This window comes from Neovison vison, chromosome 2 (genome assembly GCF_020171115.1).
Source record: "Neovison vison isolate M4711 chromosome 2, ASM_NN_V1, whole genome shotgun sequence".
In the NCBI taxonomy this organism is placed as follows: Eukaryota; Metazoa; Chordata; class Mammalia; order Carnivora; family Mustelidae; genus Neogale; species Neogale vison.
In genome coordinates, this window is record NC_058092.1 from 150658010 (window position 1) to 150670760 (window position 12751).

The 12751-nt window shown below is 41.5% G+C and overlaps 1 protein-coding gene and 1 long non-coding RNA gene across 2 annotated transcripts in view; both read right to left on the minus strand.

The window, feature by feature from the left end:
* Positions 1–493, minus strand: part of LOC122900561 — a 32650-nt gene extending 32157 nt beyond the window's left edge. Inside the window, exon 1 of the long non-coding RNA XR_006383264.1 lies at positions 306–493. This is a non-coding gene — a long non-coding RNA (uncharacterized LOC122900561). The remainder of the gene's footprint in view (positions 1–305) is intronic.
* Positions 494–9503: 9010 nt separating this feature from the next.
* The window catches only part of LOC122900562 (zinc finger protein 37A-like), a 57717-nt gene continuing 54469 nt past the window's right edge, over positions 9504–12751 (minus strand). The window contains exons 3-6 of the mRNA XM_044239311.1: positions 10994–11106; positions 10746–10872; positions 10406–10501; positions 9504–9606 (exon numbers count right to left, since the gene is read on the minus strand). Coding sequence (XP_044095246.1) covers positions 9566–9606; positions 10406–10501; positions 10746–10872; positions 10994–11059 — 330 coding nt within the window. The 5' untranslated portion in view covers positions 11060–11106 and the 3' untranslated portion in view covers positions 9504–9565. The remainder of the gene's footprint in view (positions 9607–10405; positions 10502–10745; positions 10873–10993; positions 11107–12751) is intronic.

Here is a 12751-nt window from a genome sequence, read left to right on the forward strand (position 1 = left end):
ATCTGCCTGGGCCCTGGGACTCTGGATCTGCCCCAGGTGCCCCGGGCCCGGGGTGCAGGCTGTCAAAAGGCAGTTGAGGGGCCACAGACTCTAGCAGGTGGGCCCTGTGCTCCCCTCAACCCAACCACCGTGGGGACCAACGTGGGCCCAGGTGCCAGATCCAACTGCAGCCCCCCGCCTTCCTGCTCAAACACAGGGGTCACCTCAGAAGCAAGGCACATCGGCCCCAAATAACCTGCCCCTTAGCCCCCACCCCACCGGCCTGAATATCCCCTGGGGACAGAAGCCCCAGAAGACAACACAACCTTCACTCCAGGCGGCGCATTTCGCTCGTCCTCACGTCTTGCACAGGTTGTCTGATGGGTCCAGTAAAACCCGCCTACGTTATGGCCCGCGTGCTGCTGTGATGTGAGGAACCCTTCACTTCCCCAGAGTCTGAACGGTCACCTGACCCATTTCGGAGGGCTGTCCCAGTGACCACGCCCACTTCTCCTGCCAGCCTGGGAGTCTGCCTGCAGAAAAAGAACAAGAAAGAACGAGAGTTGGTGATCATGTGGAGAAAAAGGAACCTTGTGTACTGATGGTGGGGATGAAAACTGGTGCAGCCATTATGGGAAACAATGTGGAGGTTCCTCAAAAAGTTAAAAATAGAACTGTCATGTGTTCCAGTAATTCCATTACTGGGTATTTACTCAAAGAAAATGAAAACATTTGAGAAGATACGTTTATATTGCAGCACTATTTACAGTAGGCCAGATATGGAAGAGCCCGTCAATAGATGAGTGGATAAAAAAGAAAGAAGACGTGGCGGGGGGGGTGGGAGGTTGGGGTACCAGGTGATGGGTATTATAGAGGGCACGGCTTGCATGGAGCACTGGGTGTGGTGAAAAAATGATGAATAATGTTTTTCTGAAAATAAATAAATTGAAAAAAAATAATCTTAAAAAAAAACAGGAAACAACATGTGTTCAAGAGGATGTGGAGAAAGGGGAACCCTCTTACACTGTTGCTGGGAATGCAAGTTGGTGGCATGTATTTATATCTGATTTCCTCTGAATACACCTGAGTGATTATGAAAGTAATGGTCCTTAGCAAATGGTGTGCTTTTTCAAAATAAAGTTCAAGTTTTCTACAAATCTGTAATTTTGAACAAGAACCTACAGGTTTATAATCCAACAGGTCCATTTAGAAATTAATTCCTTATAGTATTTTCTGAATATAAAGGCTCTCTCACTCATCGAGAGGCACAGTTAATGAATTAAGTAATGATCGAATAGCCACTATATGTTATATAACAAAGTAAGATATGCTCTCTTTGAAGAAATTATAATCCAGAGAATAGCTTCTTCATTCAACATCCATACACTACCAGGAATCAGATTCTATAGTAGATGACATAAATTAAAGGAATGAAGGAACATTTCAAAAGCTGTGGAAAGCTGAGCTTAAATTTGAAAATGTGCTTAAAACCAATGATAATGATATTAACAACAAGAAAAGTTAACAGGAAAACTAACCATTACCATGAGCCAAGCACTGTTCCAGGTACTTTTCCTGCATTAACTCACAAAAATCCCCAAGTATGTTAGGAATGAAATGTAGACTTATATGGCAGGAAAGCGCATCTGTGGGTAATCCTAACAAGAAGGATTAGCACCAGTTCTGTGCCATACAGAAGAAACGTAGCCATATTTAAGGGTAACTGGGGCATCTGGGTGGTTCGGGTGGTTACGTGTCTGACTCCTGGATTTCAGCTCAGATTGTGATCTCAGGGTTGTGAGATCAAGCCCTGTGTAGGGCTCCATGCTTAGCACAGAGGTTTGTTTGTTTTGGGTTTTTTTTTAAAGATTTTATGTATTTATCTGACAGAGAAAGAGAGAGGGAACACAAGCAGGGGAAGAGGGGGGAGAGGCAAGCAGGGGAAGAGCGAGAGGGAGAAGGTGGCTCCCTGATGAGCAGGGAGCCCAACTCAGGGCTCAATCCCAAGACACTGGGTCATGACCTGAGCTGAAGGCAGACGCCCAATGACTGAGTCACCCAGGCAACCCTCAGCAGAGTCTGCTTGAGATACTTTCTTTCCCTCTTCTGCTGGTCCTCCCCCAACTCATGTGTGCTTGCTCTAAATAAATAAATAAAATCTCTTTTTTCAAAGGGTAAAAAAGATTAAGGGTCATTAAATGAGAGAAACATAAATTTGCTATATGATGCATTGGGCAAAATACACTCAAGATATTAACATGATAAATTAGATGCTTCGGCGGGCAAAGTCTAACTGCATTTAGGAATCAGAACAAAGAGGAAAACAGTGTGCCCCAGTGTTCTGGGTAGTATCAGCACAAATTGAGAATATAAAAAGAATTTTTCTAAAGTTTACAGAAATATAACTATAGTGATCTAACATTAATAAGAAAGGAAGACAGAAAAATAAAATGACACAAGGATACAGTTACAAGAGAAGATTCACAGGAGGTAACAAATGAAGTGGGGAAAATTTATGATTTGTAAATGCTGACTGTGATATTACTTCTTCTCACACTGAAGGGATCAGGATATCCTGTATCTTCTGTAGACACACAGGTATAACACTGAATGTCAAGTGGGCAAAAGATGCTAAAAATATAAATATGCAGTTAGCAGAATAAATGAAAACCTCTTATCTTAGCTATAGGAAGGTATTATTTTATTTCAAAGATCCAATTTGACAATTTGTACTTTAACAGGTAAATGTAGTCTGTTGCTATTTATGGTGATTCCTGAAATATATCAAGTCATCTCTCACATTTTACTTGGTACTTTTTACTTGTCACAATTTTACTACCAATTCTATTGTACTTTTCTTCCTCCATTTTGAATTACTTTCTCATCTTTTCCATTTTTTCTCCCTTACAACTTTAGAAGTTATACACATCTGTTTCTCAGCTTTAAGGGGCTATCCATCACATCATACCATGAATATTTAACTTAAAATCTAGACTAATTCAATATCTCACCTCTCCCTTTCTGAAGAACAGAAGCATCAAACTCAATTTGATCACCTCTCACCTCATTTATATAGAGTTAGTGCTTTGTGTATGGTTTTTAGCCTTACATATTTGTATCATAATTGCTTTACACACCCATTTGTTCAGATTCACCTCTGTGTTTTGTCATGACTTATCACTTGCCACTCCTCTCAAGCATTCTTTTGGGTTTCATTTTCTTTTCCTGTAGTCTGTCCATTAGAATTTTACAATGAAATTACACAATTAAAGGTACAGCTGCTATAATTTATTTCATCACCAACGCAAATTTAATGATACTCTGAGACGAACTCTCCTGTAGAATAAAGCTCAGTTAGTGTCCTCTGAGGCCTGTTCTCAACTAGGCCTTGACTAGGTCTTCCAGATCTATCCGGGATGAGCTCGGTTTTGGCAAGAACCCTTTTAAGTCGGTCTAGTGACAGTCCCTTCACCCTTGATATCTGATCAAGTTCCTTAAACCCTGTCCCTGATGTGTTAGTGCCCGATCTGCATTCAGCAAGAATCCCCCTACTGCTGGTGTTTCTCCTAGTAATCTTCTATCCAGTGATTCCCACCCCCACTCTGCCTGTTGGCTGTAAGTCCCTAGCTGTCTTAGCAGTATGTGGAGTTGAGCTCGGTTTTACTGAAACTTCTCACCCCCCATTCCAACAGTTACTGAATAAAATCTGTATCTATCACTGTTAACTAGTGGCTGGCTTTATTTCTCATTGAAGCAGCATGAGCCCAGCTGACTGGTGGAAGAGAAACAGAAGTAAAGAAATAAACCCTCTGTGACACAGGCTTGGATGGGCAGCCAAAAGATGAAAATGGAGCACAGACACTGAGGAAATTCTGACGAGACAGATCCAAGAACTAGGGAACAGTATCCAATACAGCCACACATAAGGAACTGGAGTCCCAGGAAAAAAGTAAGAGTGAAATACATCAAACCACTTATTTAGGAAACCGACAAGACAACAGGAAAAATAACCAGGAAACCCACCCCCCCACACACTAAAAAAAAGCAAAGGTAAATCTGGAAACAACGGAGTTGAACAGCTAAAAACCAAAGATGAAAAGAAAATCTTGACGGCAACAAGAGAAAACAGAATATTAAATACGGAAAAACAGAGATTTAAAAATCAGAGAAGGTACTATGCAACCTAGAAGACAGTGAAGTGAATCAAGTATGAGCAGAAAAGTGTCGATCCAGATTTCCGTACCGACAGAAAACATCTTGCACAAGGAAGACCTGTGGGCAGAAAGAGCTGCTTGCCGCCTTGTGGGGTTTGAAGTAAAATATCACACAGAACGGGAGGAGGAACAGAAGCATATTATTACAAGCCTCTTATAAAATAGCATGACGGCATTTGAAATCAGTCTGTGACAGTCTGAAGGTATCGTATCCGACAGGGCATCCACTTAAGTGGTTAAAATATTCCCATTAAAAAATGAGAGATTTTCACATTAGTTAAAAAAGACCCAACCATGTATTATCTATAGGAAACCCACTCTAAATATAAATAGATTAAAAGTAAGAAGATGGAAAAAGATATACCATATAGACATTACAAGAAAGCGGAAGGGACTATTCACGTTTTTTTCTTTTTTTTGCCTCCAGGGCTTCTGACTATAAACCGTGGGTTCCCATGACTAGCCATCTCACCTCAGACTAGTAATTCACTAGAACACCTCAAAAAAACCCAAAAAACTATTCACTTCTATATTGCTAATTTATTTTCTTTTATTTTTAAAGATTTTATTTATTTATCTGAGAGCAAGAAACAGTGAGAGAGGGAAACAAGCATTGGGATTGGGAGAGAGAGAAGCAGGCTTCCCTCCCAGCAGAGAGCCGGATGCAGAGCTCGACCGGGACCTGGGCCAAAGGCAGACGCTTAACAACTGAGCCACCTGGGCGGCCCCTATATTCCCAATTTATTATAAAGGATTCAATTCTGGAGCATCCAAAGAGAAGAGATATACAGGCAAGGGCTGGGGATGTGTGTGGTATGTGGAACTCCCACACCCTCTCCGGTGCACACCTCTCGAAGCTTCCTGAACTGCGGCTTAGAGGCTCCTAGAGAGGTTTCATAACCTAGGCTTGAGTGATTAAGTCACTGGCCACTGGTGATGGACACCCCCACACACACACCTGAAGTGATCTAGCGGCCCCCAGCCACCAGTTACTTCAGTATACAAAAGACACTCTTTTCATGCCAGAGATTCCAAGGGTTTTAGGAACTATGTGCCAGGAACCATGGGCAAAGAGCCAAAACCTTTTTTTTTTCCCCCTTTGGTTATATTATAGTCTCTCTCACTACTAAAACCTGCAATGGACCCCCATGTTTTTTTAAGGACATTCAAATTTTGCAGCATGGCCTAGAACTTCAAGATCAAGTTTATGCTGGTGTCTCCAACTTTATTTCATGCCATTGCTCACTGTGCTTGTCGTGATAGAAACACACTAGCCATCTTGCTATTGACTGAATGAGTCCAGGGTACTCCTGACCAGGACGTTCCTGCCTCTCTCAGCAATGCTCTTCTCACAGATCTTTGCTGTCAAGACTTTTCATATAATTTAGGTCCTTTCCAGATACAATCTTGAAGAGACTACCCCTGGCCACTTGGCTGAAACAGTCTACTTATCCCCAATACCCTCTATCACTATCATCTCATCTTCTGGTCTTTAAAACCCTTCAAGCATTTAGCATGACCTGAAAGTATAGGATTAATTTATTTGCATCCTTTCTTCCTCTGTGGTCCTTATCTCTATACCTCCCTCCTGAATGTAAGCCCAGCAAAGGGAGAGTCCTTGACTTTCTTGTTCATTGATGTATATCCTGAGCATTTGGAAGGGCATTAGTTAAATGTTGGTTAAAAGTATAAATTTCCCAGGGGTGCCTGGGTGTCTCAGTGGGTTAAAGCCTCTGTCTTCGGCTCAGGTCATGATCCCAGAGTCCTGGGATCCAACCTGCATCGGGCTCTCTGCTCAGCAAGGAGCCTGTTTCCTCCTCTCTCTCTGCCTGCCTCTCTGCCTACTTGTGATCTCTATCTGTCAAATAAATAAAATCTTTAAAAAAAAGTATAAACTTCCCAGATGCCTATTTTAGCAAGGCCCTGTGTATTTATATCTTGCCTCATCTGATGCTCACAAATACTGTGACAAAGGTCTTATTATCCAAATTTACAATGAAGCAACAAAGGCCCATAGAGATTAAGTGACTCATCTAAGCCAGTAAGTGGCTTAGCTAGGATTTGTGGACTAGCAGTAGTAATATTAAAGTAGGCTTCAGAATAAAAAAGTTCTACCAGAAATAGAGACCTCATCATAAAGGGGTCAAGGGCTCAAGAGGACATAAAGATCCGAGTATGTATACACTTAGTAATTCTTAAAATTGATAACGTGAAAACCAATAGAACTGAAAGGAGAAGTAAACACAAAATTATAGCTACAGAGTTCAATGCTGCTTCTCACTGTGTCACTGACAAAGCTCTTAGGAATTTTATCCCCAAACCCATTTTTCCGTTAGCCCTGTGATTTTCAGTACACTATTTTATATGGAGCAGTGGTTCTTTTTTAGGAAAACACACATCACGTTATGAAAGAAGTCACTGTATTTGTATACCTTCTCTCCTCTCCGTTTGTTTTTAGCTTCCTCTTATCTATATAGATACATACCCTTTCCCTGTTGCCTAGATTTGCAACTCGTACAATCTGTCACCTAGCTCCCACATTGGTTTTATTTTTTAAAAAGATTTTGTTTATTTATTTGGCAGGCAGAGAGAGAGATGGAGGAAGCAGGCTCCCTGCTGAGCAGAGAGCCCGATGCGGGGCTCGATCCCAGGACCCTGGGATCATGACCCGAGCCAAAGGCAGAGGCTTTAACCCACTGAGCCACCCAAGCGCCCCACCCCACATTTGTTTTAAAGTCAGTTCTTTGTGGTGGGGGGTGTCAGGGTGGCACGGTTGACTGACTGTCTGACTCTTGGATTCAGCTCTGGTCGTGATCTCGGGGTTGGGGGTAGAGTCCCTCGTCGGGCTCCATGATCAACACAGAGTCTGCTTGTTTCTCTCTCTCTCTCCCTACCGTGTTCACGCTCTCTCTTTCTCAAAAAGGTGAGACTTTAAGGAAAAAAAACCTAAAAAACAAAATAAAATTAGTTCTTCAGTTAAAGTCAGAGTCTACTACCAGCTTTTTTACCATGCTTCTTTATGTCACCCCCTGGTTACCTGATACTCATTCTCTAACAGAGGCTTCTAGGAACAAAGATCCTACAGTTCTTGTCCCTTCAGAAAAGACTTGCTGTCTTTGTTGGAGAGTATCTTCTTTTTTTCTTTTTTTAAGATTTTATTTATTAATTTGACAGAGAGAAATCACAAGTAGATGGAGAGGCAGGCAGAGAGAGAGAGAGAGGGAAGCGGGCTCCCCGCTGAGCAGAGAGCCCGATGCGGGACTCGATCCCAGGACCCTGAGATCATGACGCGAGCCGAAGGCAGCGGCTTAACCCACTGAACCACCCAGGCACCCCTGAAGAGTATCTTCTTAACTGGCTGTAATACTCTCAATGTGACACCTTGAGGATTTTGTAGAAACTGCTCTTGCTGACTCTGAGCTACAGATTTTACTATGGAAAAGTCTGAGGCTATTTGGACTTTCTCTTATATTGCCCAGTTGTCAAAATAACTGTTTTTGAAATCTAGTCCCTATATCAGAATATATCCTAATGTGGCTAAGGACTGGCTCTTTTACACAGATTCAACCACAAATCTCTCCCCCCACAAAAAGTATTCTTGAAATATTTTAAACATTTGTTCTATTTCTTTTCCTTTCTATTTTGGGGAAGGGATTCTATGTATGGTATGTATGAGAACTCTCTTTTTAATGTAATCTTCTAATTTTATTTCATTTTCTTCTTGCTTACATCTATCCTTTCTTTCTGAACAAACTTTTTAAAAAGATTTTATTTATTCATTTGAGAGAGAGAGGCACAGCGAGAGAGGGAACACAAGCAGGGGGAGTGGGAGAGGGAGAAGCAGGCCTCCCGCCAAGCAGGGAGCCCAATGAGGGGCTCGATCCCAGGACCCTGGTATCATGACCTGAGCCGAAGGCAGACACTTAATGACTGAGCCACCCGGGCGGGCCCTGAACAGATTTTGGCCAGTATGTATTCATCCTTGGGGTTCTTCCAATTTGCTTTCTTTACTGTAATTTTATTTTCTGTTCTCTTTTCTCAGTTTGACACCCTGCCATGTGTTTGCTATTCCCTTATTAATATCCTTCTTAAATACCTGTACCACAGAGATAATTAATTCAATTAGTTCACCCTTTGGAAACTCAGGATTTAATATTTGGTCACATAATTTACCTACTTTATGACTACTTGGATCAGATGACAATTCTTTCACCAACTAGCTTTCTTCCCAATACTTTTCACCCCTTTTTTCTTATAATCATTTTGCATGCGTCTGTGCTGGTTCCTTTTCCATTACTTGGGCTAAAAGGATGTGAGCTCTTCAAGGAAGACCACACTGCAAAAGGTTTACTTGGGAGACGGAACAGAGTCATCCCTTAGGCTAGAGGGGTAACTCATTGTGAACAAGCGCTCTGCACATGTGTTGGTCTCAGTTTACAGATCAACCAGGATGTGCCTTCCTTCCTCGTTGGAGTCGCCTCCACAACAGCTTGCTCTCTTGGTCATCACAGAGTCAATCACTGACTGCACCTCCAAACTGAGGAAAACCAAGTGTTGGGCTCATTTCACAGAAACAAGCCCAGAGGCCCAACTGGGCCCATGGAGGCTCCGACTCCCCCAGCATCTGCCTAGACCAACTGTCTGATGCAATCCAGGAAAGAAAGGTAGTTAAAACTCTACAGAACAGTTTCAGCTGAGAGACAGGAACAAGACAAAAGATAACATCCTTTTCCCTTCCACCTTTCTCACCAGCTGCTCTGGCACACAGTGGTTCACACTGGGACTCGGAACATATCCTGCTAGTCTGAGCAATCAGATGTGCTAATTACAAAGCTACAGTCAACGACGTAATCACCCCCCTGAGCCTTCCTCTCCTCCTAACCAGCCTCACCGTCCCCCATGCTTCCCTCACTTTTGTAGAAGGTCTGCAAATCCCGATCAACCGTTGTCAACTAAGTTTTTGCATCAAATTCTCTGTCAGAGGAGTACCCGCTAAGATGGCATGTAAGATTCTTTCTGCACATCTAGTTGTCTATGAGGTGGTTTTCCCTCATGCACAGTCTCTCTTGCACCAGCATGGAAACAGAGGGCTACTGAAAAGTGGGGTTTGTGCTTCTACACTTCAGTACTTCTCCTTTGCAGAACGAAACGGTCTCCAAGGGAGCTCAACTATCTAGTTCATGGCACCGTTGTTCACGGAAGTTTCAGGTGCGGATGTGTCTGTTCATGAAAAGCGCACTGCCAGACCCCGTGCGCATCAGAAATGCTTTTGTTTTCTACCCACCTGCTAACATGCACACGCTCCTTGATCCGTCATCAGCTCTGCTGCAGGTACACCTGTACTGATTTGGGATTTCAGATATCCACTAGTGTCATAGAACGAAGCTCGTCTTGCTCACTTCCCTTAGTGCTTCTGGAGGATTTGCAGACAAAGGCAGAAAACGCTGACTTTATACATTCTTCTTCAAGAAGTTCGTTTTGTCTTCGAAAACCATCTTAACTCAGCTACAGGACCCCATATTCTCTGTTTCCACCTTATCTCCAGACTGTTCCTTCTCTCTTCTTCGGGGAGTCCTCTCATTTTCATGACTTCTAAACATTAGTGTCCCAGGGGACAGCTTTCAGACCTCTCAAATTTGTTCATTCTTACTTCTGATCCCTTAGCTTCAAGTACTAATTTTAAAAACTTTAAATACTATCATAAGTTGATCATTTCCAAGTCAGTATCTCCAACCTGGGGTCTTCCCTGTATCACCTCTGCTCATACAACCAAATGCTTATTCCCATGTAAACCTGTGCATTTTATAATCATTTCATTCAAGCTGAGATCACCCAAATGCCTTCCTGAATGGCTTCCTTTTCTCAAGTATTACATTTCATTATTTCAATTTATAACTTCCTTGACTTTTGTTGACATACTATGTATACAGTATGTGTATGTGTGTATGTATTATGTATATTATGACATATTATGTGTATAGTATGTATATGTGTGTTTATTTCTTTTCTTTCCCTCTCAGAATGTAAGCTCCATGAGGTCAGAAACAAATTCAGTTTGATCATGTGTTTCAGCACCTAAAACTTGAGTGAGGCACAGCAGGTACTCAGTATTTGTTAAATGTGAAAACGAACATATAAGCAAGTACCTGAGAATAAAAAAAAATTCATACCCGGTCACCTAGTGTCCATCTGTTTCATACAGACTAACTCACCTGGGTAGCTCTGACGTGGGGACTCTTCCTCTAGCATCCATGGCTGCTCTCCTTGCTCCAACTTCAGGATCACGTCTGGTTTAGGGATGCAACACCCTGTAATTGGGAAATGACATGGGAATTCAGCGAGGCTCATGGGATTCAGGGCCCTTGAAGAAGACAGAAGACGAAGCTTCAGGGACCAATTGCAACAGTTCATTCTTTACAGTGATTCAACAATCCTTCTGCTTAATACTTGATATCTCAAACCTAAATATCATTAAACTCAACAAAGCTTCTACAGGTGTCAAACCAAGAATGAAAGTGCATACTAGGAGTCTACATGGGAAACAATCCTTACCCACTGAGACAAGGTGGCTATAGTTCTCCAGCATCACCTCCCTGTACAGGGTCCTCTGAGCAGGGTCCAGGTGCTGCCACTCCTCCTGGGTAAAGCCCACAGTCACATCCGCAAATGATAAGGATCCCTGAAACAGCACATTTGTGTCCAAATTTAAGGAATCACAACGGGAAGACGTGGAAAAGCTGTCAAAGAACTGTTACGGAGTTCACTATTCACAATTAGAAAATGTGTTCTGGCGTGCCTACCTTTGGACTTGGTTGGAGGAGAAAGCATGGCAGACATTCCTCACCAGTGTGATACGTTACCGGCATCCCATCATGTGCCTACATGCCATAAGGAACTCTCCTACCTTGAGAATCTGAAAACCAATAAAACCATGTCACTGTTCTCAAGGAGCATATACTCTGACAGACACAAGCATGAAGCATCCGACTACCATGTAGCATGAAATCCTACTACAGTAAAACAGGTGCAAAGTAGAGTGAGATTACAGAGGGGAGAAAAGTTCTATTCCTGCTATTCGGGTGGGTTTCACTGATAACATAGTATCATTCAAGAACCTGGGCCAAGAGCATAACCATGCACACTTCTAAAATATGGAGTTAAGGGGCACCAGTGGGTTAAGTGTTTGCCTTTGGCTCCGGTCATGATTTCAGCGTCCTGGGATCGAGCCCCATGTCAGGCTCCCTGCTCAGTGGGGAGTCTGCTTCTCCCTCTCCCCCCTGTGTGTGTGTGTTCTCTCTCTCTGTCAAAGGAATAAAAATCTTTTTAAAATGTAGTTAAAGGAGTAAGTGAACACACAGGAAAGGACTGCTGGGACTATGTTCACATAAAGAGCTACAGTCGTCTTCAGGGAAAATGCTATTTAATAATTCTGAACATAACTCCTGTAGGACAGGGTGCCCAAAATGTTTGGTTACTGTTACATCTAGGAAACCCTTTTCTTTCTTTCTTTCTTTCTTTCTTTCTTTCTTTCTTTCTTTCTTTTTCTCTCTTTCTTTCTTTTTTTAAGGAAACCCTTTTTTATAAACAGTAAACTTACAATGTCAATTTATATATTAAATTGCATTATTGTTATTTTTCCTAAATCACTTTTTTTTCAAATGAATATATATGGCATTTAACATTGTATAACTCTGATAGGCTTATATACTGTAACGATTGCCACTGTAGCTGTATTTATCGTATTACGTAATTACAACACATTAGTGTGTATATCCATTTCACTGTATACTAGATTTCTTCATTCTTCTTTTTATGGATTACAATAAATCTAGGGAGATACCCAAGTATTTTCTTCCCATAACTGAATTGACTGTCTTATACAGTTCATAGGTTTTATACCACCCATTTATAAAATGACCACTGTGGAAAATATAGCAAGAAGAAACAGAGACATATCATTCCCAGGTTATCAAAACAAACAGCTGATCAATGTTCATGTCATACACTAAAAATTGGTTAATAGGAAAAACAAGACTATTTTCCAGAAATGTATAAGGTATTATTGAGAAAAAAAAACAAACAAACAAAAGAAAAAAAAAACAAAGAATACCTAAGTAAATGAATATACTATATTCATGGCTTGGACAATTGAATATTACAAAAATATCTCATTTCTCCACAAATTGGCCTATAAATTCAAGACAATCAGAATTAAAATCTTAGCAGATATTTTTGTGGAAACTGATACGTTTATTCTCAGACTTACATAGAATCTTGAATGGCCAAGAATAACCAAAACTACCTTGGAAAACAGAATGGATAAACTCACACTAATTATGGTAGGCAGAATCTAAGATGACGACCTCCAATGGATCCAACAACGTGACATAAACTCCTCTTAAATGGAAGAGACTTAAGTCCCTGTGATTGTGATACATGCTATGGCAAAACAGATTTTGCAAGTATAAATGAGATCCTTTAATCAGTTGACTTTGGTCTAAAAGGAAGACTTACTTGGGTGGGCCTGACCTAATCATGTGAGTCTTTTATTTATCTTT